This window comes from Vipera berus (genome assembly GCF_964194415.1).
Source record: "Vipera berus genome assembly, chromosome: 2".
Classification (NCBI taxonomy): domain Eukaryota; kingdom Metazoa; phylum Chordata; class Lepidosauria; order Squamata; family Viperidae; genus Vipera; species Vipera berus.
The window spans coordinates 99,233,209-99,259,450 of NC_138203.1; the positions used below are offsets into that span (position 1 = coordinate 99,233,209).

Consider the following 26,242-nt stretch of genomic DNA (forward strand, 5'->3'; position numbering starts at 1 on the left):
ACATGTAACAATCAAGCACTCATGATAATTTTTGCCTTGAAGGATGACTGTTCCAAGTTGTCTTCAGTATTTTTTTTCTTCTGTTATTTTTCCTCTTATAGAAATGGGTATTTTTCTTCCAAAGCAAAGAAAATGTTAGCAAAATCCTCCTGAACAGGATGTAAGAGTTTTCATTGACCTTAATTTCACAATAGAAAATGATGTAAAGTATGGTCCTCTCTTTCATTATGCAGTGATCCTTATGGCAGTTTGCAGCCTTGCTGACTTCCCAAAGTTGTTAAATCCAAAGAGAATTCCCCTCATCCTTACTATAGATCAAAAGGCATGGATTATTAGAAAGACTGCAGATTAATGCTTAGATGCGTCTGCAGACAGTAAGGAAAATGATTTTGGTGGAAATAGACAGGAATCATTACCTAGGCAAAAAGGCCTGAAGCATTTTTAAAATCCAGAGCAATGGAAAAGTAGTTTATTTATTTTTTTGTTTTACACCATCAGGTAGTTTCGTTAACATAATTCTAAAATATATAAACAAAATAGAGAAAATGCAAACAAAATCTACTATCATGTAAATAAAAAGTCAGTCAATATGTGAATATTTATCAGGTATGAGAGTATGTTTATAATCTATTGCTATTAAGTTAAATCATGAAATCCAGCCAAGTTTGATAAAATTGTGGTTCCTACTTCTGAAATCTCATTTCTTTAATTTCCTCTTCAAATCTGGGATGCACAAAAACCTGCCTCTGGAATAACCCAACAGAATTTCTGAGGAACCATTATGTTGCTGTGTCTCTTGTATCTGTGTAATATAATTTTGTCATGAACTACTAGCCTGTTTTTTCTTATGAACACCATTTCTGAATTACATAATGGGAATGTGTAGCAAATATTCTGATATTTCTTCAAGTATGCTGTTTATATATTTATTTAATTCTAATTGAATTTATTCCTACATAAATTTGCCTATATGATAACATACAATAACAAACTGGAAGATTAACCAAAATATAAACCTGAGTACTTACTATTAAAATAACATATCTTAATGTAAAAACAGCTATTAGAATCTTGTTTATATTTTGTCAGTAACAATAGCAAAATAAATTCCACTCAACAGCATATAAAAACATTTTACACCTTGTAATTTCATACACATTTGAAAATAAGATGTCTTTAGATTAATATCCTTGTGACAATATTTTAATATTTTCTTTAGTTCTATGAAAAGTATGGAACTTATTAAGGAAACAATAATTTTTCATTTTTGAATCGAAACCGTAATAAAATTTTAAATGATTCCCATAACTATATTTTATGAAACTGTCCATTAATTAATATAGACAAAATATAAACCAAACCATTTAGATTTGGAGAAGTGTGTGAAATTTTAAAAGAATCTCAAATTTATGAAAAGGAAAGTATTTAAGTAAGACAAACTACAGTTATCAATTCCTTTCCTGGGCATTCATTTGATCCTTTAAATTTCAGAATACTATAATTTTGAATAATATCTGTGCTTAGTACAAATCTTAGTATAAATTTAAAGAAGTCTCATTTCATGGAAAAGCAATGTTTGTGAGTAAAACTTAATAAAATCAATGAAAATATTTCCTTGAATGGCTGATGGGGTTCTTAAATACAAATGAGAGCTTTGATAGAAACTGGGAATTCATGAGTTCTAGTCCTGCGTTGGGCATGAAGCCAGCTGAATGATCTCAGGCCAGTCCCCCTCTCTCAGCCTTAGGAAGCAGGGAATGGCAAAATCACTTACAAAACAACTTGCCAAGAAAACTAGTTTTCCAGACAGTTGCCAGGCACCAACACTCAGGCATAATAATAATCAGTAAATTACAAAAGGCAATTTTACTTAGAACGGCTTACATCCTGCAATGATACCTCTAACATCGTCAAAAAAACAACATGGGTCTATCCCAGATCCTTGGGAAGGACTCAATAGGTGGATAAAAATGGCAATTCTATCTAAGCATTGGGATGGTGGTGCAACCAACCATAACAACAAACACAACAACAGCAAAGGAGTGTTTATATATCGTTCATACAAACTCCAGGAAACTATGAGTTCAAGATCTAGCCTAACCAGGAAAACAAGCTAAATGGCTTTGGGCCATTCATTCTCCCTCAGCCCAACCCACCTCATAGGGTTGTTGTTGTGGGAAAAATAGGAGGAGGGAGGAGCATCAGTACGTTTGACTCCCTGAGTTCTTTATTAAAAATAATAAAGGTGGGATGAAGAAGAAAAAAGAGGCATTGCAAGGCAAAGAATTACATTTATTTATTTATTTATTTATTGATGGGATTTATATCCCGCCCTATCTCCTGAAGGACTCAGGGCGGCTCACAATAAAACATATAATAAGTGCATAAATCAAGATAAATGAAATTGAGAACATCAGTGCAATAAAAAATTAGAGAATTTAAAAATGAATTAAAAATACTAAATATAAATTAATTAAGATGCCTGTCAGTCTAGGTCAGCTTGGTGGAACAGGTGTGTTTTGAGGCCGCGGCGAAAGGATTGGAGGTTTTGGGCTATCCGAAGCTCAGGGGGGAGCTGATTCCATAGGGTTGGTGCTCCCACAGAGAAGGCCCTCCCCCTGGGGGTCGCCAGCCGACATTGCCTAGCTGACGGTACCCTGAGGAGGCCTTCTCTGTGTGAGCGTACTGGACGATGGGAATTTGTTCCCGGCAGCAGATGGTCCTGCAAGTATCCCGGACCTAAGCCATGTAGGGCTTTAAAGGTAAGTACCAGCACCTTAAATCTCACCCGGAGGGCAACTGGTAGCCAATGCAGCTCCCGCAGGAGGGGTGTAATATGGGAGTATCGGGAAGCTCCCATCACAACCCGCGCAGCTGCATTCTGCACCAGCTGAAGCCTCCGGGTGGTCTTTAAGGGCAGCCCCATGTAGAGAGCATTACAGTAATCAATACGGGAGGTAACGAGTGCGTGGGTGACTGTACGTAGGGCATCTCGGTCCAAAAAGGGGCGTAATTGGTATATAAGACGAATCTGGGCAAATGCCCCCCTAGCCACGGTTCCAATGTGATCTTCAAAACTGAGTCGTGAATCTAGGAGGACGCCCAGATTGCGTGCTTTATCAATGGGAGGTAACATCTCTCCTCCTATAGTCAGAGATGGAACCTCTTGGACTAAACGAGATGACGGTATGTACAGCCACTCAGTCTTGGCCGGGTTGAGTCGAAGCCTGTTTTCTCCCATCCAAATCTGTACCGCTTCCAGACAACGGGACATCACATCGAGGGCATCACTGGGTTGGTTCGGGGTGGAGATGAATAGCTGGGTATCATCAGCATATTGATGATATTTCACCCCGAAGCTACGGATGATCTCTCCCAGCGGCTTCATATAGATGTTGAACAGGAGGGGCGAGAGCACCTACATGGCCGGTACATTAAAAAAAAATAGCAGGCAAAGCAGATAACAAAAATACCAACAATGGTAAACAGCAGGAAAGTTGACTAAAGAGACAGAAGAGATAATTCTGGCTGCCCAAGACCAAGTCTTAAGAATAAATGCATATAAAGCCAGAACTGAGAAAACAGCAACAGACAACATATGCTGCCCCTGTAAAGAAGCTGAAGAAACCGCTTTGCCTGCAAGCAAGAACTGGTGGGACCACAAAACAGACAGAAGCAATAGAAAATAAAGACCCTAACGTGCTCTGAGATCTTAGAATTTAAACAGATAAGCATCTACCATACAACATCCCAACAATTGTTGATAAGAAAGACAAAAAAGTCTAGATTGCCACACTTGGAGGCAGCAGAGAGGGAAGAGAAAGAATTAGAGAAAAATCACAAAACATAGAGACCAGCAAATAAAACTAGAATGACTGCAGCAAAAGAAAACAGAGATAGTACCAATAGTAATAGTAATTCAGATTACTCCATCTCTTGCTATAGGGGGTGAGCTATTGCCCCCCGTAGATAAGGCGCGCAACTTGGGGGTCCTCCTAGACTCACAGCTCTCTTTAGAAGTTCATATAGGAGCTGTGACTAGGGGGGCCTTCGCCCAGGTTCACCTGGTGCGTCAGTTGCGGCCCTATCTGAACCGGGATGCCTTGTGTACAGTCACTCATGCGCTCGTGACCTCTCGTTTGGACTACTGTAATGCTCTCTACATGGGGCTGCCCTTGAAGACCACTCGGAGGCTCCAACTGGTGCAGAATGCAGCCGCGCGAGTTGTGTTGGGAGTCTCCCGATACTCCCATGTTACACCTTTGCTCCGCGAGCTGCATTGGCTGCCGGTTGCCCTCTGGGTGAGATTCAAGGTGCTTGTAATGATCTACAAAGCCCTACATGGCATGGGTCCAGATTACCTACGGCAGCACCTGCGGCTGGCGTCAACTTCCCTCCGTCCAGTGCGCTCCCACAGAGAGGGCCTCCTCAGGGTGCCTCCGATCAGAGAATGTCGACTGGTGGCCCCCAGGGGGAGGGCATTCTCTGTGGGCGCGCCAGACCTGTGGAACCGCTTGCCGGTTGAGCTCCGGATGGCCCCCGACCTTGGCTCCTTCCGGCGGGATCTAAAAATTTATTTGAGCAATCCGGCCTGGTCTGATGGGGTTGGGGTTGGGTTTTTAATATGGTTTTAACTATTGTATAGATTGGGCATAAATTATTTAATTGTTTTTTAACTTTTGTACTTTGTTTTTTAATATTTATTGCCCTGTACACCGCCCTGAGTCCTTCGGGAGAAGGGCGGTATAAAAATTTAATAAATATAAAAAATATAAATATATAAATATAATATGTGCCTTGGCTGCAGCCCCAAAACAATTGGGAACACCATTTGAATACGGTTGGCATTGACAAAATCACCATCAATCAATTGCAAAAGGCAGCTTTACTTGTAATAGCATATATCTTCTGACAGTACTTGTAATATTATTAATATTAATAATATTATTAAATATTCTTTGGGAAGGAATTGATAGGTGGATAAAAAATACCAAATCCAATCAAAACATCAGGCTGACCGTATAACCAATCATAATAATTCAAAAGTAGAAAGTCTACAAAGACTATAAAGTTTGATTTTTACTTGAAAAATTGTTGGGCATATTACTAAGCGGTGTGAGAATCTTGTTCCATTTTCAGTCATCATGGGTATGAAAAAGAATTTCATAAAAGTTCTTATAAGCAGCAACACAAAAGTAGCCACACATGAGAGTGTTTGCAGAAATAATGCTGCTGCTAGAATCTAAAAAGTGACCCTGGCAGAGAGTGAGGTTGGCTCAAAAACTAACTTCAAAAGAAGAGTTTACAGATAGCTGGTTCCATCTATTATGCATTCTCATTTAAATAATGGCCTGCCATGTCCCCAAATTGGGTTTTGAAAAGACTGTTCTAAACTTCTCATTATTTATGGTTATTGAATAAATAATGCTTCAAGTCCTGCTATCCTGTCTCATCATGGAGGGGGTTGTACCTGGGATGGATGAGTGAAGAATGATGGGAGTTTATACCAAAAGTATATTCACCCAGAAGGTCAACCAAAGCATGAAGGTCAGCCAGCTGCCCAGCTAAAGCAGGCATTTATATTGGACACCAATGATATAGGAAGAAGTTGAAGTTGGACAACCACTTTAGAGATAACAGCAAAGGCATGATTTCATACTGTATGGGAAGAGGTTGTGGTAAACATTCTTCAGTTTTACCAAGAGAGCCACATGGCTGGAATATAAAGGGATTGATGATGTAGTGATGGATGGTGGGCAGCTAGAGTTGAATGGCATTCAACATACTACTAAGAGATGGCTGAGGATTTGTTGGGATACTAATGATGTTTATGAGCCTTCAAGATGTCTAATGGCTGATGATGCCATACAGAAAAAGAAGGTCCACAGTGGCAAAGACAGAATTAAATGGGAACATGGAACATACGAAGCATGATCATAAGGAAGCTCAATAGTGTGAAAGATGAAATGAATTGGACACACATTGACTAAAAAAGGCATCAGTAAATGGAAGTTCACTGGAATTGGACACTTTGCTATCCAGGATATGAAAAGAAACAAGAATACTTAGATGCAATGTAACCGATGACTGAATAAAATCAATTAGACTACTCAGATAATTTTTCAATGTGACAGTTATTCAAATTTATGCTTTAACCATGGATGCAGAAAAAGGGTAAGTTGACAGGTGTTATAATCAAGTTCAACCTGAAATCAACAGAGAATGCATCAAGATGTGCTGCTTGTGATGGTAACTGAAATGTCCAAGCTGGAAATAGTAAGAAAAGAAAATGTAGCTGGATTCTATAGCTTAAAAAACGTAAATGAGGTAGGAGAATTATCTTATTTTCTGCCATTCCAATGATCTGTTTAACTATTAACACATTCTTCAAACAATCAAAACGATACCTATGTTACATGGATGTCACAAGACAGAGTTCAACAAATATAAATTGACTATATTATTGGTACAAGGAGATGGAAGAGCTCAGTTATAACTGCAAAGATGTGGCCAGGAGCTAATTATGAAATCTACACAAACTCCCCGTGTGCAAGCTCCAAGCCAAACTATAGTGGAAGAATAAAGCTTCCAGTGTTCATTATATGGTCTTAAGCATATGACCACTATTTTCAAGGGGAACATTTTGAATTGCTTTGAAGACCTAAACTCAGGAAATTCATTGATACAGAATTTAAAAAAAAATGGTGAAATGAAATCAGAGAAGTTGTTAAGGATGAATATAAAAAAACCTCCCAGACACCAAGAAACAGATGAAAACAACCTGGATCAGTCTAGAACAACTCATCATGGCTGGCCTGCCCTGCCCAGCTTGCCCTGCCCAGTTCGCCCTGCCCAGCTTGCCCCAGCCGACTTGACATGGGACCACTTGCCACAGAACAATACACCACTGGATAACTCAAAGTGAGATAATTGTACTGTTATCTGCCACTGTTTCTCCAACATTATTTTAATTTTTGTCATTCACATTTCATTTTGCTTCTCTTTTAGCATCCTTTCTTTAATGATTCTATTACCATTTCTTTGATAATATAAGCTCAGACATATTTTATCTGAATTATTTGTTCCAGGATTTACAACCCACTATTATTCATTCATTCATTCATTCATTCATTCATTCATTCATTCATTCTCTATAGCTGCCCATCTCAATTAAAAAAATAACAATAAAAACAATAAAAACATTTTAAAACAATAAAAACTAAATAGAAACATTTATCCAACATTTACCTGGGCAGTAGCCAAATTTTGTGTTGCCGTAATGAAAATAAGACAAAAATGGCTAAAGAGGTAATTGGTTTAAGAAGTTCTCACTTTTATGCCTAATATCACTTTTAGATAGTTATTTTTAATTAGTATATTTCTACAGTATATTTACTCTATTTTATACTTTTTCCATTTTTAAATTTATCATTGCTTGACTAGCTGATTATTAATATGGTAATAGAGATGTGAATGTAATATCACTATGTGATTTGTCTTTAATATGTATTCCATATTAATTTGCTTCATTTTGTTACTGCTCTTTTAAATTTGCTGATCATTGATTGAATAAATAAATAAATACTACTGCTACTTATGCAAGCTAAGACAAAAAATTTCAGAGAGTTGTTAGAAGAGAGAACAAGCAATATTACAGCATCTGTAAAGTCAATGAGGATGGAAATAGATGAAGAAATACAAGAAAAGTCTTCCAGAGCATCTTCAAACTCAGAAAGAGGTTCTAGCCTCAAATAGGTATGCTGAAGGATGACAACGAACAGATAATTGATTCAAAGATCAGGAGGAAAATATTGGAAATTCTGTACAATAGAGATATCTATATGGAAGCTACCTTAAAAGATAATCCCTGTTTGGAAGAACCTCTAATATTATCATTCATTCTACAATTTTCATCTAATAATTTAGGATGAAAAGGGGAGAAGACAGTGGAATGGGAACAGCACAACAAATGATTGACAGGAAGAGATATAGACAAATCTGTGTCACAGATGCCAGTGAACATTAAAGGATGCTTAATTATATTTAGGATCATGGTCTCAAGTTCAGTGCAAGAACAAGGAAAAACAGTGTTATATATGAAGGGTTGATGTGCCAACCCTCAGTCCTTAGGTAAGGTCACCAGCTGTTTTTTTAAAATCTGTCAGATGGAGAAAAATTGAAATACACAAAAAAAGAAGTCATTTTTACTTAATTTATTTCAATCTAAGTTGAACAAATTTAGTTTTTGTTCTCCTATTTTATTTCAGAATATGCAGCAATCTGGACCAAACAAAATCCCAACTGGTCCCTTATCCCAAACAGGGCTGAACACTCTGACTTAAAGGTATTGTTGTCCTGGTAAATTTAATACATATGTGAAACACAAATCAACATTGGATCGCATAGAGGTTTTTTGTAAAAAAAAAAAACAACAACTCACATACTCCCCCTTCATATTCTGCAGTAGGAGTCCTTTACTCTAATTTAATTTATTTTTACCATGCATTTTGTTTGTGCTTTAATTTTTCATGAACTAATGGGAATTCTTGCATCCTCACTCTCCTCCTGCATATGCTTTTCTACAGTAACACTACGTGTACAGTTGAAAGAATGAATTTCAGATTCCCAGTATCAATCATTAATTCATGAATAGTAAAAAAAAAAAAACCTGAACATGATAATACTGAAAGTGATAATACTTGTTTCCAAATATGGTTCTCCAAGTATTAAAAGTATTCAGTGAAAACTTATGTTGGAGATCGTATTGTAAGTGACAAATATGAAATAATTGATGCCAAAAACTAAGCTTTAAATATTACCTGCTCTGGTTTGATGGGCTCAGTAGTCGTAAAGATATCGGAATAATGCTGTCTTTCAAAAACTCGATCCAATACTTCTAATTGTTGCTGAGTGAAAAGATCTCCCCGCATTTGTTTCCGAAGGAAGTCTCGACCCGGAAGTGAATGGCCATTTGGTATAGGAGATTCCTGAATACCTTTCCAAAAGGGGGAAAAAAATGCAGAGACAGATAAATATTACTACAGCAATTAAAGCATATTTTTCATTTGAAATTAAAAGAGTAACATATTATCATATAAATAAAGATTACCACAGCATACTTCCCTTTATGAATGTATGTGTGTCTGTGTTTTTGTCGGTGTGAGTTTGTAAGTTTTATATTTATGTGTTTATATTCATAAGACTGATCCCTGAAGAGTTATGGAGAAATGGTGCAAGAGATCATACAGCTGCTGAGGAATTGATGCAGAAAATATTTAATTAAACATAATGGTAGTTAAAAGTCAATAAAAAAATCACAAAATATCTCTTCTTGTAAATTATACTGAAATATCAAGTTGTTTATATGTACTCTTATAAAAGAATACAGGCCTCTTTAAATTCAACACAAAGCTCTTGTTGAACAGTAACTTCCATTTCCTCGGGGACAGTAATAAAAAATAAGCAATGGCAAATACTTCTTTTCTGCTATGTAGCCATCTACATTCCAAAAGTAATGAAGAATTGCTGCTTCAGTTTAAGAAAATATCTCTAAAGAGTGGAAGGCAAACTGGTATATCTTTAGCTCCAAAAAATTGTATCTGGCCAGTGATCTGAAAAAAATGAGTGGACTTTTAAAAAGAGAGACAAGAGAGATTTGCTTAAATCTAAGGTGGAATAAACACATCAAACTCATCTTTTTAAGTATTTGCATTAGAGTAAGGATTTTCTAATTTCTATGAAAAAGTAATGTTTGGTTGAAGTGTCTATTAAGTGATGAAAATAAACAATGCTGATGAGTTTTCCACTCACTCTTATATAGTATATAGTATATTGTTAGCATATCAAGAAAAATGGTGCAAAGTCTGAGGGGCTAAGCATATCAGGAGAGATAGGAGAAACTGAATACGTACAGCCTGGATGATAGAAGGAAAATAGGGGGCATGACTGAAACTTTTAAATATATTAAGAGTGTGAATAAGGCTCTAGGAGGCAGTATTTTCAATATTAAGCAAAAAAAATCATGAATATGGCAGCATAACCTCAGAGACAGGAGGTAAGTTCAAAAGTAATGTTAGAAAGTATTACTTCAGAGAAAGACTAGGGGAAGCTCAGAACCAACTTCCGGCAGAGGTAGAGGTTCAATCAGTAGTAACTGATGATTTCTGATGATTATTGATGATTAAACATGTTTGGAATAAACATATGTCCATCATCCAACAAAAAAAAAATCAAATAAAAAAATCAAAGGGCGGACTCTAAGGGCCACCAGGTCTTTTTCTGCCATTAGTTTTCTATGTTTCTATGTATGCAAATCCTGAAGTTCAAAACACTTGTCTTTTCCACCAATGGAAAAATATTTCAGAAAGCTAAGATTGTGTGTTCTTAATAGGCCAATAAAATGGTTGGGATATGATCCAGTTAAAGTGCTGGGAAAAAAGTTGTTCAACCGCTGTTTGAAGGGCAACTCAGAGAGGGAACAGACCACAGGAGTAACTGGCAGGACAGATCATAAGGAACAAATCATTTGGAAGTAAGAAAAAATGTTGAGAAGAAAAAGGGGGAAAGGAAACTGAAGTCACTGCGTCAAGAAACCAGAGGGAAGCAAAGCAAAATGGCTGGAAACCAGGGCTTTTTTTTCTCATAGAACGCTCAGAACGGAGTTCCGGCACCTTTTTTGGATGGAACCTTGTAGGGTAGGCAAGGCGGGTTGTATGACATGTGTGAGTTCCGGCACCTTTTTCTTTTACAAAAAAAGCACTGCTGTGCACTAAAGATTCAATGGACTGATTGATATCTAATGCTTTTTTAAACGTTCACCTTTGTCTGCTTTTAAACAGTTAACTTTTTAGAAAAATGTGCAATACTCAATATGTTAACTTGGAGAGAGCTTGTCTTTGCTTACCGATGAAGCTGAAAGCTGCCTTCAGGCTAAATGAGTTCCTAGAGCCCAAGAAAAGCATGGCTCTATAAGGGCCAGACCACAGACACAGCCAGGTTCCCCATAATGGAACCCAACCACTTATGCCTATTTATAATCTGAATATTGCACAAATTGTATCAGCAATTTTGGTCTTTCTTACATGCTCAGTGGCCATTCATTGCCTTCATTCCTCTTGCCCACTGCAATACCACTACCCCAAGCGCATTTAAGTAGTTGTTAAGTTTTTACAGTAGTTGTAAGCAGGGCTTTTTTTCTCATAGAACGCTCAGAACGGAGTTCCGGCACCTTTTTTGGATGGAACCTTGTAGGATAGGCAAGGCAGGTTGTATGACATGTGTGAGTTCCGGCACCTTTTTCTTTTACAAAAAAAGCACTGCTGGAAACAATTGAAAGCTGTGGTAGATTCCACTCTAAGAAGCTAGACCAAAGTTTCAAAAAGGCAACATAGAAGGATTTCTGCTGTAGCAGTTGTGGGAGAGGAAAATGTGACTCACAACAGCAATACTATGAAGAAGTCATCTACTCTACAAAGAATCTTGTTTGGGTCCAGCCTTCATTCAGAAGCAAATGTATGGAACATATACAGTATATTTGTATATGGACTTTGTAAAGGAATTGGTAAGTTTCCAACTACATTCAATACATTTTCATATAATAGTGAAAAGCATTTAGCTATCATTAATATTTTTAAGTCCAAACTACAATCTGTCTTGCAATTGGAATAAAACAAGTCTAAACATAGAAATTGTGTATCTATGTGAATGTACAGTATATACATATACATATATATACATACATGTATATTTGTGTGTGTATGTATATGTATATATACATGTATATATACATGTATATATGTATGTGTATATGTATTTCATGATTACAGTTGATAACTTTTCCAAATTATGTAATGCCTCACAGAACAAGTACTGGGCTCAGTCAAGCATAGCTTAAAAAATTAAAAATCTGGAAGGCACCGCAAGCTAGAAAAGATCAAGTATCTCTTTCAGCAGAGCATGTAAATGTTTGTATTAGATTTTTAGGTTAAATCAATAATATTTTGCAATTGGATTTTAAAGTTATGCATTTACATAATTCTGATGAATGGAAAGAAAAAATCAGTTTCAGCTTTACAGAAATCAAACATTTCCCATTATTTTCTTGGGGCATGCCTACTAGTTGTTTACAATTTACAGAATATGGTATTATTAATATGCACTACAATCAAATGTCTTTATAAACTTTAAACTCATGTTGAAAAAAAATGCCAGGTCCAGAATGGTACCTGAACAAAAAAAATTCAGTTCTACTACTAAGGCAAATTAGTCTGACAAAGTTGTTTAGATATAGACTTGTAAACTGTAAATTAGTTTGATTTTTTTTTCAAATGGAGGAGGACGAGGAGGAGGGGAATAGTCCAGTACTGATATTCTCTGTGCATTGCAGCAATCTGCAAAAATCATAACAACATCAAAGAACATGTGTGCTCTAAAGATCAGTCAAACAATAACTGACCCATTGTCCCACTGGATGTCCTAAAGACATGGGCAAAGTTATAAAAAATAACCATGAGCAACAACGAAGCCCTGACCTGACTTGGTGCAACATTTGGAAACAAACAACTGACTAGTTCCAAATTTTAGTGTTTCCTTGAGCTACTGTACATAGTTGAGCTTTTGGGGGAGAAGGGGGAAAGGACACTTTAAAAAGGACAATACACCTCACAGCACATTGCACATTATTGTTCATTTATTCATGCACCTCGCTTTCCTTGGCCCATAACTCCTAAGAGAAAGACCTGACGGAGCAAGCATTAGTAGCTGGGGTTGAATCAGTGCATGTCACTGTGCTTGGTCCACATGAAATCTTAAAACTGCATTAACAAAACACATTTCCTTCATGCTGTGCCTAGACAATCTATGGGTCTGGCTCATTCAACTTGCTCAAATATGGATGAATTTGCACGAAAAGCTGAACTACATGTTGCAGAATATCAACTTTCTTGAATCAACTCCTGAAAACCAACAGGGACATCAGTAAAGTGTCAAAGGAATCAAATTCCAGGTGTCAGTCTTGCAAAGAAGACCATACAAGAAGCACACCCAGATTAACTAATCCTACTTGTAAATTTACATTAACAGAATCTTGCAAAGACTGAAAGTATTTCTCTTCTCTCTTCTTAATCTCTGGGAAACTAGAGAGGGTACGTTCTGTGGACTAAGTTGCCTTTTATCAGACCATTGCCTAAGCTGCAGATCTTCCTCCTGTCTCCCAAGGTCATCCCCACATATCACTACATCAGAACTGGAAAAAAGGCTATTTGTCACTCCAAGTTGTGAAATGGCAAAGACCCCAAATGAGGGCAAATGGCATGTTGTCCTGCCCAAGAGCTTCCAAATAACTTCTGACTGACTACAACACCTCAAGGAAGAGGCTGCCATCATGGAAAGTAAGATTCTGAAAAGTACATAATTATGGTTTAATTTTTATTGTATATAGTAATGTTTTATTGTGGCCCTGGGTGATTTTGGAGTGCATCGTCTAGCCAGGTTTCTCTAGCTTACAATAAAGGAAGATCACTTCCAGAGTACAGCAGAGATGACATTTCTATGAACAACAATTCTTGTATAATGGAAAGTATCTTCAAAAATGATGAAAGAACCAGTTCCATCTTGGATTACGATGAGGGTCAAGCCAGGAAAAACAGTAACCAGTCTGTAATGAAAACTCTTGTATATGTGTGTTTCAAATGAAAAATAGTTTGATTAGCCAATGTGTAGAGAGGCAATTATTGGAAGGATTTTTTATAGGTTTTATTAATTTTTTAAAATTACAATCTTTAGAACTCAGTAAACAGCATGTTTTCTGGGTTCACATATTTAACATTAAGTTCTTCAATATAAATCTATTCAGTACTGCACAATCCAGTATTTTTTCCTTGATCTTCCTTTCTTCCCCATATTTTTTCCCTTTTTCCCTCATTAAACAATTACAATTCTTAGTACTATTGATGTATATAAAATTAGATATAGACATCTTCATCATATTTTACTAATATTATAGAAATAACAATAATATCAATTCATAAGTCAATATTTGTAATAGTTTTCTGGTCTTTACATATAGCCTTTATAATCCAGTCCTAATAGCAATATTTTATAGTAATCCTTTGTCTGAAGTATCCTAAAAATTATCAGTTAGGCAAGGTTGTAATCCACAATGTTCCCAGTGTTCAAAATGTTCAACTTCCCTGCAGCTAGACATACTCAAAAGTCATTTTTTTTCTTTTTCTCCCACTGGCTCTTGAGATTAAAAGTCCAAGCTCAGTAGGTATTTATAGTCCATGAAGGTCAGGAAGATAAATATGCCAAAATATTTTCCTTTATTGCCAGCTGTTCTCCCTTAAGCTGAAAATCACCAAGCAGCCAAGGAGCTAATTATAGTGCTGTACTCAAATCCACCACTAGATGTCATTCAAAGTCCATTTTCCATCTTAAAACAAAGGGTTGGTTTTTTTACATTTCTTAAATTTCACCACAATAATTTTGTTTTCCAAAGAGAAAAACTTAACAATTATCTCAGTTCTCAGATTTATCAAAACTGTACCTTTGTATTACTTTCACTTCAGTACTGTGTATTTCTGTCCCCCATAAAAATTTTAAAATGCCGCTTCTGTTTTAACCTTCTTGGGAGCCTTTCCCAGGAAATTCAGTTGTAAAATAGTAAAGGATAAATATTCTCACCCAGTCCAAACATGCTGTTTACAATGTGCTAATTAAGGCTTTTGTTCTTCAGTTGTCTGCAGCTAATGGCAGAGGTGTGTCCCCTGCCAGTTTATAGGGATTTCTTTGGATTGAACAGAGAGACCACCACCTATCCATGATCAACAAGGTACCCCTCCTTCTTCATCACCTCTTCAGGGTGACTTTAGACCCTTTTCAGGGCCCCTAACAAGGCGAAATCGGGTGCGGAAGGCAGAGCTCTGTCTTCCTGCGTCCCATCTCATCATGACACAAAACCAGAAGTCCTATTGGAAGGATTTATATATAAAACTAAATCACATACATCATTGGCACAATCATGATCCATCTGCTGGATACTCTGTGGCTGGTTTTAAGTTTCTAAGTAACTGTTAGTTATTCATTGTTATTTATACAGTATTATTTTGTCTAGTTGCATTAAAGGTAAAGGTAAAGGTTCCCCCGCACATGCGTGCTAGTCGTTTCCGACTCTAGGGGTCGGTGCTCATCTCTGTTTCAAAGCCGAAGAACCAGCGCTTGTCCAAGGACGTCTCCGTGGTCATGTGGCCGGCATGACTAGACGCCAAAGGCGCACGGAACGCTGTTACCTTCCCACTGTAGTGGTCCCTATTTTTCTACTTGCATTTTTACATGCTTTCGAACTGCTAGGTTGGCAGAAGCTGGGACGAGTAATAGGCGCTCACTCTGTTACATGGCACTCGGGATTCGACCCGCCAAACTGCCGACCTTCTGATCAACAGGCTCAGCGTCTTAACCCACTGAGCCACTGCGTCCCTCTTAGTTGCATTATGTATCTTTAAATAGATTATCTACTGCAGAAAAAAATCAGAGATATTTTGCTTTGCGTATAACCCAGAGTCACCTTATGTGAGAAGAGCTACTATATAAATTTGATAAATAAAATAAAATAATCTGTACATAAATCGCACCAAGCTGTTGGGCATCTTCTTTATTTATTTTTTCTACATGCACATTTTTGTTATCTTACTTTTTCTAAAAGCAAGTACTTTCTTAATGCTATTCCTTATGAAAATAGTTTTAAGAGATCATCTTTTTAAATTAAAAATAAAAATGTCTGCAGTTAACATTCCCTATCATACATACAGGGCTTTTTTGTCATAGAACGCCCAGAACAGAGTTCCGGCACCTTTTTTGGATGGAACAAGGCGGGTTGTATGACATGTGTGAGTTCCGGCACCTTTTTCTTTTAGAAAAAAAGCACTGCATACATAATATAAAGGTATTACTTTTGATCAAACCGATCAGTCCTAAAGGAGATCAACCCTGACTGCTCTTTAGAAGGCCAGATCCTGAAGTTGAAACTCAAATACTTTGGCCACCTTATGAGAAGGAAGGACTCGCGGTAGAAGAGCCTAATGCTGGGAAAGGTTGAGGGCAAGAGAAGAAGGGGACGACAGAGAATGAGGTGGCTGGATGGAGTCACTGAAGCAGTAGGCGTGAGCCTAAATGGACTCCAGAAGATGGTAGAGGACAGGAAGGCCTGAAGGAACTTTGTCCATGGGGTTGCGATGGGTCGGACACGACTTCGCAACTAACAACAACAACATTACTTTTGATGGAGTAAAAACAATAAAATGATAAAATTACTTCCCAATAACTTTAATACCCGTTATATGTTAATTAGGGGCAGGGAATATGTGCACCCTCCAGTCATCTTAGGGTTAATCTGCTTTAATCAATCTCCTTGCATCAAAAAACTGTCATCTGGTCATTGAGTTGAAGTCTGCAACTTTTCCACTCAGCAGCTTGGAATTTTTGCAAAAAAACTTCATTAACAGAATAACAGGGACCTTGGAGGTCTTCTAGTCCAAGCAGGACACCCTATGCCATTTCAGACAAATGGTTGACCAATCTCTTCTTAAAAACCTTCAGTGATGGAGCACCCGCAACTTCTGGAGGCAAGCTGTTCCACTGATTAATTGTTCCAAAAGTCAGGAAATTTCTCCTTATTTCTAGGCTGGTTTTCTCTTTGATTAGTTTCCACCCATTGTTTCTTGTTTTGCCTTCAGGTTCTTTAAAGAAAATATTTCCTTCAAACTTTCATGCATGTAATCTTCACCTGGATATGATAGTGATTGTTGCATTTGCAACAATAATAATCTGAATCAGTTCCCTCAGAACTGATTTTGTTTATAACAAACACTGAATTTGTCAAATTTTGAATTTCCATAGCAATTGATTTTAATGTTTCCAGAAATGAGAGATGATTATCATTACCATCAAACATTTTTAGTATACAGACCATCTGCAATAATTGAAAAACCTCTAATGGTTTAAATTATATGAGTATGCTCCAAGAAGTGATAAGGGAATTTCTCATTTAGTCCTTTCAAGCCATGGAAAAATTATACCTTTGGATTTACATTGCTAGTATTATCTTTAAAAGTGGAGTTAGATCCTTTCAGATGCAGTCCAAGTAATGCAGAGAGATAAGCATAGATTATGAATATGCAGTATCATAACTGGGTGTTTTTAACAGCCAGTGGCATAGTCTCTATGAAAGCCATATTTGTAGAACATTTTAAAAAGTGAAATCTAGCCATTTATTTTATTTTTGAAGTTTGAGGATGGCTTATTTTTTTGTTTCTTTTTCAGGTACAGATCCAGTAGAATCTAAGCGGATACAATAAAGCACCTAATTATTCATTAGTTTGAAAGACTAGCAATGTTCTTTCTGTGCATAACTATTAGCCATATCGGTTACAAGTGATTGGATGTTGTTTCTATGGGAGTTCTAGACTTCCAAATATGTAAACATATCCATGCCCATAGCATTTTAATACCTGAATAGACCCCACTAATGGTGAAGTCAGCCCAAATTAAGGTTTAATTCACTGAAATTGGATTAAAAAGGCTTGTTGTCTGGTAGAGAATTCACTGTAGAAAGAATGATTCAATCAACCCAAATGGACTAATTCTAACACAGTCATTTTCATAGAGAGCATATGCAACTGATATAATAGCTAAACTAGTATGCAGCTATGTATTGGTATAAACCTAGTCCTTAAGGATATACCCAATATCTATAACATGCTGTGACAAATGAACTCACCAACTGGTTTTAACACAATATGTGAACAGACTATGATTGAGTTATTATTATTATTATTATTATTATTATTATTATTATTATTATTATTATTATTATTATTATTATTAAATTTTATTTGTATATCGCCCTTCTCCCGAAAGACTGAGGGCGGTGAACAGGGCAATACATATTAAAAAACAAGATACAAAAATTAAAAACGATTAAACAAATGCCCATGAATAAGTTAAAACACATTAAAAATAGATTAAAACAGATTAATAAAACCCAACCCCATCCCATCAGGCCAGGCCAGCTTGTTCGAAAAGGTAGGTTTTGAGATCGCGCCGGAAGGAGCGGAGGTCAGGCGCCATCCAGAGCTCGACCGGAAGATGGTTCCATAAATCCGGCGCGCCCACAGAGAACGCCCTCCCCCTGGGGGCCACCAGTTGACATTCTTTGACTGGTGGCACCCTGAGGAGGCCCTCTCTGTGGGAGCGTACTGGGCAGAGGGAAGTTGACGCCGGCCGCAGGTGCTCCCCAAGGTATTCTGGACCCATGCCATGTAGGGCTTTGTAGGTCATTACCAACACCTTGAATCTCACCCGGAAGACAACTGGAAGCCAATGCAGCTTGCGGAGCAGAGGTGTAACATGGGAGTGTCGGGAAACTCCCAACACAACTCTCGCGGCTGCATTCTGTACCAGCTGGAGCCTCCGAGTGGTCTTCAAGGGTAGCCCCATGTAGAGAGCATTGCAGTAGTCCAGACGAGAGGTCATGAGGGCGTGAGTGACTGTACGTAAGGCATCCCGGTCTAGATAGGGCCGCAACTGGCGCACCAGGCGAACCTGGGTGAAGGCCCCCCTAACCCTAACTGAACTCGTGCTCCAACTTTGAGAGACTAGAACCATTTTCTCATTTTGTAGCCTAAATCTTTATCTACAGGGTAGAGAGCTAGAAACCTGGAAAAGGAGTCTCTCAAATGTCCTAAAAGAATCAGGGCAGCCCCATGGATCTACCTCCAAAACCTCCACAAATTAATTAGATATTGTGTCCAGGTCCCCAGAACATTGGATTCAGGAGAGCTGTCCTATTCACCAGTGACTTCTATGCATGTAAACCTTGTGCCAAGTTTGAATCAATGCATGGGAGGTCAATGGGGCCAAGCACTATGGACTGGCACTAAGAACTCTCAATTTGCCTTATCCCCTATCAAAATAGAAGTTCCATAGCTACTCAAATTTGTTGGCTCTCAATGAACATTTTAAGTATGATAGAATAAGCATTCTATAAGTGAGAGTGATCCTGTGAAAAGAAAACCAATTATAAGAAATCAAAAACCCCTTATAAGTACCACCTATTTCCAAATTATTATTATGTAATATGAACAAATGCAAATTGTTAGAATAAAAAAAACTATATAAGTATTTTATATGCAATATAAAGCACTTGTAGTAAAATTCAGTATGTAGTTAGAAATTAAGAACCAATAGAACAGAATGCTATCTAAATGGCCTCAATTCATAAAAAATGCAATTTTTCATGCTTCCAACTCATATTGTCTGCATTTGTTACTGTGTCTGATTTACTGACTTAGCAAAAATTTTCCATCTTATTAAGGCAAGCTAGTTAGGAAAGCATTGAATTATACATTTTAAAATATTGAACTATGCATGCAAGTACAATATTACCAGGATGCAGAAACTGCTATGGTTTTTTTCTTCTTTTATCATTCTGTCTGTAATTATATATATAAAAAGAGAGGGGAAAAACCTTTATGTTTTGCAGTTCATCACCCCACAAATATTTTCAAGAAATATCACTATATTTCTCCAAGAGGGTATGAGATTTCACTGCAGATCAAAGGCAATAGGAGACGAGGGGGTGGGGAGGGCAACGGAGGAAAAAAAGAAAAGATAAATCATCAGAGATCCAAAAATACTTTTCATTTGGAGAAGATACCAGACCATTTTGATGGCACTGATAGAGTCTCAGCTCTGTCTCCATTACACACTGAAGACAGGCAGAGTCCGGAGCTGACAACACTAGATAATACTCTCTATAAGATGGTCACCAATATATATATATATGATCTTCAACCTCTATTGATTGACCAATTTCACAAGCAAAGACTGGTGAAATGAAGCTGAAATGAACATCATGCTTTAACTCATTGAACCTATCAGGCCTGAGTTAATCTCACTGTCCACTGTCTCTGATAGAATTCAATTGATCAATCATGTTTCGGTGATGGTACCATTTCACTGGCTTATTGCTTCTTCATTTCAAAGCTTGACCTGTTAGATATGCTTGGACCATTGCTAGTCTCAAATACACAGAGATCAGAATCACAACCAGTCTATTGTCTCATGTCTAAGTTTATAAGACTCTGAGGATTTCATCCCATGCATGCTGGTGATATGCAGTCGCAATGACATATTATCTTTCTTAGTCCATAAATTCTGCTTTTTGCTTTAATGCTCCATAACATTCCATTCACTAAAGCTATCAGGAAAATAATTATAAATTGGTATTTAAGTTTTAATCATTTGTATACTAAGGTACTGTATGTGCTTTCTTTTTACATTTAATAAGATTTAAGTTTTTATAAATTTATTTTACATCAGGTCTGTTATATATTCACAGAAAAGCTGAACACAGTAAAGGAAGTATGATGTAATTATTCTAATGACACCAATACAACTCAGATCTCTGTCCATTACTAAAAGCATACAAGTGTATGTGTATGTATTTATGTATATGTATATAGATATCTTTTTTTCTGTATCTCATGATGGTATAAATCCCAACAGATTTTGAAATTTTAATTTCAAAAATCTGCAAAATATATTGTTATGTATTGGGCTTGTGGTGTTACATCACGTGCGTTGCTGGAGCAGTTAACGGTTCTCCAGCAACCCAGACAAGCCGTCTCCGGTCCTGCAATTGGTTAGCCCCAGGCAGCAAGAGTGGGTTCAAACCTATTGCCTGCCCCCTAGGGACTAGACTATATATTGTGGCTGGTTGCGGCCCAAGTTCCAGTACAATTACAGCAAGAATAAAAGTATGAGTTATTCTGTACTCAGCCTCGTGTCATCATTCCTGCTTCCAAGAGCCCACGACTTAACATACAGTATATATTCATGGATTATGGAGTAATTGTTATGTACACTACAAACTATTATTAAAAAGGTAAGTTTATTGCATATTTCCTTTTTTATTTATTGTTATAGTAACATACCAAAATAATTTCTGTAACTTCACACATGTTTTTAATGCCCAGTCTATTTGCTGAGGTCATTTAATCAGTACGATTACCTCGCAGTTAAATAGATTAAGCTTGCCATCCCTGTTGAAAATGACCATTCAGATATATAATATTCAATCCTTTATTTTGAAATGCAATTTTTTAATTATTTTTTTAGTATGAGATATGATTTAAAAAAAAACCAAAATAAAAAATTTACATAGTGCTTTTCTAAATAATCTTTAATTTGATGCTATGATACATTCAAGCAGATAATTTGAACCATGTCAGGATCAGCTCTAGATGAATTCTATTAACAGTGCTGACTTTAGGACAACTGAGTCAATTACAGTTTGCTCTAATTTGCATTTGTTTCAACTTAAAGTGTAGTTTCCTGGAAGCTCTTGCTGGCAGTCCAGGAATTCAGCTTCACCGTGACTTTCAGTTCCTAATAATTCAAATCAGTCATTATATCACAGCTGCAATTAGGCTTTATTCTCCAGCCCAGAGAGGCTCAGTATGGAGGCCTTAAAATTTTATCTTCTCAATTCCTCATGGAATTGATATGGCCCCCATAGCAATATGCAATGATGGACAAAACTATTGGTGTAAGTATTCACATACTAAATTGCTGACGTACCATTATGTTACCTCACAGAGACTTTTTTTCATATAAGAATGACCTGGTGACACAGGGATCAAGCAAACAGAATTGCTTTTGTTTTCATCATTCAAATTTACCTCCCTCTCATTTCTCTTCATAATAAAATCTTACCGTTTTTGACAAACTACCAACAGATGTATACAAATATGTGTGCACAAAAAAACTGGATTGAAGAATATTTTATGTTGTACATTATTCTTATTCAGTCAATGGAGATAACTGGAGAGGTAAGAAGCTAAGATGACACGTTCCTGTGGGTGAGTTATATACTAATTGGCTCATGGTGTTTCATTCAAGCACTAACCCACAAACAGTGCTGCCAGAGAATTGCAAAAAGTTCCCAACCATTTGGAAAAGGTTGGAAGATGAGATATTGTGGAAGTACCATAGTGTAGGACAAGTGGTTTGTAGGACCAAGTATTATGAGAATATTTCCACCATTTCTAGAAGGACTTAACCCACCTAAAGATAAAGAAATCAGCTGAAGTAATTTGCTTAATTTATATTAGTAATGAATACTAAATTGCCCTTACTATTCATAACACATAATAAATTACTAGAAATTTGCTCTAGTGTTAAAATACATAGAGAATATTTTATGAATTTCGGAGAGAAAACTGGATTTCTTTTCAGGTGTTGCTTATATTTCTTTTTATTCTATGCACTGACATTTAACAGATATAAAGCCAGTTTGGTCTAGAGGTTAAGGCACCAGGCTAGAAACCTGGAGACTGTGAGTTCAAGTCCACCTTAGCCCTGAAAACCAGCTGGGTGACTTCTTTCTCAGCCCCCAATCCACCTCATAAAGTTGTTGTTGTGGGGACAATAGGAGGTGTATTGGACATGTTCACCACCTTCAGTTATTTGTAAAAATAACAAAGGTAGGAAATAGATAGATAGAACTATAAATGTAAACCCCAGAAAATGTGTGTACTGTCAAATTAAGATCAATTATATAAGTGTTCATTACAAAGCTTTAATATTTGAACATTTCTCCTAGTTCAAATGTTAGGATGAGAAATATGGATATATTTTATTCAATGTTCCATGTACAAAAATTTATTTATTTATGCTCATCATCCTTCATACTCTAGTAACCAGAATTGTGTCTTTCAAGTTCTAAATGACAGAGCCAACAGAATAAGATATTAATCACTCAGTCTGAAGCAGCATTTGCCAGAGAGGGAATAATCTTCCCCAAGCCTAAACCAAACCAAGTACATCCAAATAATGAATAATAGCTGGCTGTCCATCAGTTTACTGGAATTGTAAGTCAGTACAAATGGCAAGTTATCATACAATAACTGCATTTCTCTTCACAATACAAACAACCATGAAGAGATACTGAAAAGTCACAGCCACACATTCTGAGGAACTGAATATAGTTTCAAAATGTTTCCTTGGATTTTTGCTTATGCATAATAAAATATCTTCAACTGAATAAATTAGCAGTGGCTAAAATGAAAGTCCCTTGACTTTGCTCCTATACAACTAGTCATCGCCAAGTTCTCACAGTATTGTGTCTTCTGGACTCTAGGCTGTTCCCATGTTCAGATCTTTCCAGAGACAGTTGTACAGTCTGTTCTAGCATGGCACGAGAATAAACGTTAACAACCCCTAAAGGAGAGCCAGGTCAAAGCATCCTGGTGCATTTTCCTTAATAAAATATTGATTGTTTGGGGGAAATGCTGTTCTGTTACAGGTAGTCCTCAATTTACGATCACAACTGAGCCCAAAATTTCTGTTGCTAACTGAGAGAGTTGTTAAGTGAATTTTGCCCATTTTACAACCTTTCTTGCCATCGTTGTTAAGTGAATCACTGCAGCTGTTCAGTTAATAACCCGGTTGTTAAGTGAATCTAGCTTCCCCATTGATTTTGCTTGTCAGATGGTTGCAGAAGATGATCACAGGACCCCGGGACACTGCAACCGTCATAAATATGTCAGTTGCCAAGCATCTGAATTTTGTTCAAATGACTGTCGGAATGCTGCAACAGTCGTAAGTGTGAAAAACAGTTCCAAGTCACTTTTTTGATGCCATTATAACTTCAAACGGTCACTAAATGAACTGTTGTAAGTCATGGACTACCGGTATACTAAAGGTCCCACAAAAGTGTTATTTTTGCATGCCCGTGCAGATTACTAAGGGTAGTTTGAAGCTATTGTACAAGACTTCCAAAGTTTAACAGTCCAAGAAGGAGTGGTCTATTTGCACTAATGCATTTTGTAATCCTGTTTGCACAACCCTACTAAACAATGCAGTTAAGCACAGCCATTAAAGTGCAAATAAAAGCATTATCATCAAAACTGCAGAGGAGGAAAGAGTTGAAGTCTTCTTTTGCCTGCTGCAATTGCAGTAAGCTACCGGCCATAATCAACAAGTTGCATTTTTACAGTAATGTACAGTATTATTTTAAATGCAAAAAGGCATTGGATTTCAGATCTTACTTGTTCCTGAAAGCCTAGCTGTATAGCCTTCCCCAGTCGTGCATGTTGTAGATATGTTGAATTCCAACGGATAAAATTCCCAACAACCATGACCTATGCCATGCTGTCTGGGAATGCAAGGGGGGGAGGGTATGTGGAAACCATTTTTAAATATAAAAGCATGTAGTAGTTGAACCATGACAGCCTCTCCCCTTTCTTTAGGATTAGGAAAAAACCACTTTAGGAGGGCAATTCTGAACAAAAGCATTTTGCTCCTTCTCCATTCTAAGCAGCCTTTAAGCTGCTTTTCCAAACAAAAGATTCCAAAGGCCCACAGACCTTTGAATTTCTTTTGAAGAAAAACAACTGGTAGGTAGGAATTGGGAAAAGAAAGCAGTAAAAGAATAAAGGATTAAGTCCTCACCACTTATTCCACTTCTGTGCTTGAAATTTCTTTCCTTTCCCCCCCCCTTCCCCCCCCAAAAAGCAGCTTTTTGGAGACAGGGGCGATTTGTTTGGATTTGGTTACATGCATTTGCATGTCATGTGAAGCTGAAATCCCCAAATATACTATGCATTTTGTTGTCATGTCATGTTATGCTTCTTCTCAGACCATCCTGGTAACTGCTTCATGGTGAAAACACAAGAACTTTCCTCTTAAAGATCTTCAGCTTCCTGCCTAGAGAGTAACATTTTTAATGTTTTCCTAGGGAGTGTGAACAGGAAATCAGTTTGGGGTTATGAAAGTAGTAGACTAAGCTAGAAATACAAACAGGTGTTGGTTTTCTACAGAGATGGTACTCTGACTGCCTGCACAAGCAAGAATTATTTGGCTCAACAGGATGGAACCGGGAAAATTTAAAAAATGAAATGTTGATGTCATCTCTCCCATTCTCAATACAGGCAATGCTCCCCTAACTACAGAGTTACTGTTCTAACGTTCTGCGTTGCAACAGCACGGAAAGAAGTGACTTATCACCATTTTTCACATGGTCACATGATTGCAACATCCCCTGGTCACATGATTTTCATTCGGATGGTTGGAAATTAATTCATATTTATGACAGTTGCAGTGTCGTGGGGTCATGTAATCACCTTTTGCAACCTTCTGACAAGCAAAATCAATGGGGAAGCCATTGAATTGAACTGAATTCACTTAACTACTATTGGCAAGAAAGGTTGTAAAAAGGGGGAAATTTACTTAACAACTCTCTCAGTTAGCAACATAAATTTTTGGGCTCAATTGTGATCGTAAGTTGAGGACTACCTGTAACAGAAAAGCACTTCCCCAAAACAATCAGCATTTTATTAAGGAAAATGCACCAGGATGCTTTGACCTGGCTTCCTTTAGGGGTTGTTAACGTTTATTCTAGTGCCATGCTAGAACAGACTGTACCACTGTCTCTGGAAAGATCTGGACAAATGTGACAAGAAAAGTTGTAAAATGGGGCAAAACTCACGTAACAAATTTCTCACTTAGCAACATAAATTTTGAGCTCACAAGTGGTCATAAGTTGAGGACTACCTGTACTGGTCAACACTAGAATAGAATAGAGCTGGAAGGGACCTTGGAGGTCTTCTAGTCCAGCCCCCCCCCACTCAAGCAAGAGGACCTATACCATCTCAGACAAGTGACTGTCTAGTCTCTTCTTAAAAATCTCCAGTGAAGGAACGCCAACAATTTCTGGAGGCAAGCTGTTCCACTGGTTAATTGTCCTCACTGTCAGGAAATTTCTCCATAATTCCAGGTTACTTCTGTCTTTGATCAGTTTCCAACCATTGTTTCTCGTCCTGCCCTCTGGTGCTTTGGTGAATAATTTGACCCCCTCTTCTTTGTGGCAGCCCCTCAAATACTGGAGTGCTGCTATCATGTCTCCCCTATTTCTTCTTTTCTTTAGACTAGCCAAGCCCAAGTCCTGCAGCCATTCTTCATATGTTTTAGTCTCCAGGCCTTGGATCATCTTAGTTGCTCTTCTCTGAATTTTTTCCAAATTTTCTTTTCTGTGATATGGTGTCCAAAATTGGCTGCAGCATTCCAGGTGTGGTCTTACTAGGGTTTTACAAAGCAGTACTAATACTTTGCATGATCTTGATTCTATGCCTCTGTTTATACAACCCAGCATTGTATTAGCTTTTTTGGCAGCGGCTGCATACTG

The 26,242-nt window shown here is 37.3% G+C and overlaps 1 protein-coding gene across 2 annotated transcripts in view; it reads right to left on the reverse strand.

The window, feature by feature from the left end:
• PAX5 (paired box 5) overlaps positions 1-26,242 on the reverse strand; it is a 261,003-nt gene that overhangs the window by 156,333 nt on the left and 78,428 nt on the right. For both annotated transcript variants that reach the window (XM_081318426.1, XM_081318427.1), the window contains exon 6: positions 8,820-8,995. In XM_081318426.1, coding sequence (XP_081174552.1) covers positions 8,820-8,995 — 176 coding nt within the window. The remainder of the gene's footprint in view (positions 1-8,819; positions 8,996-26,242) is intronic.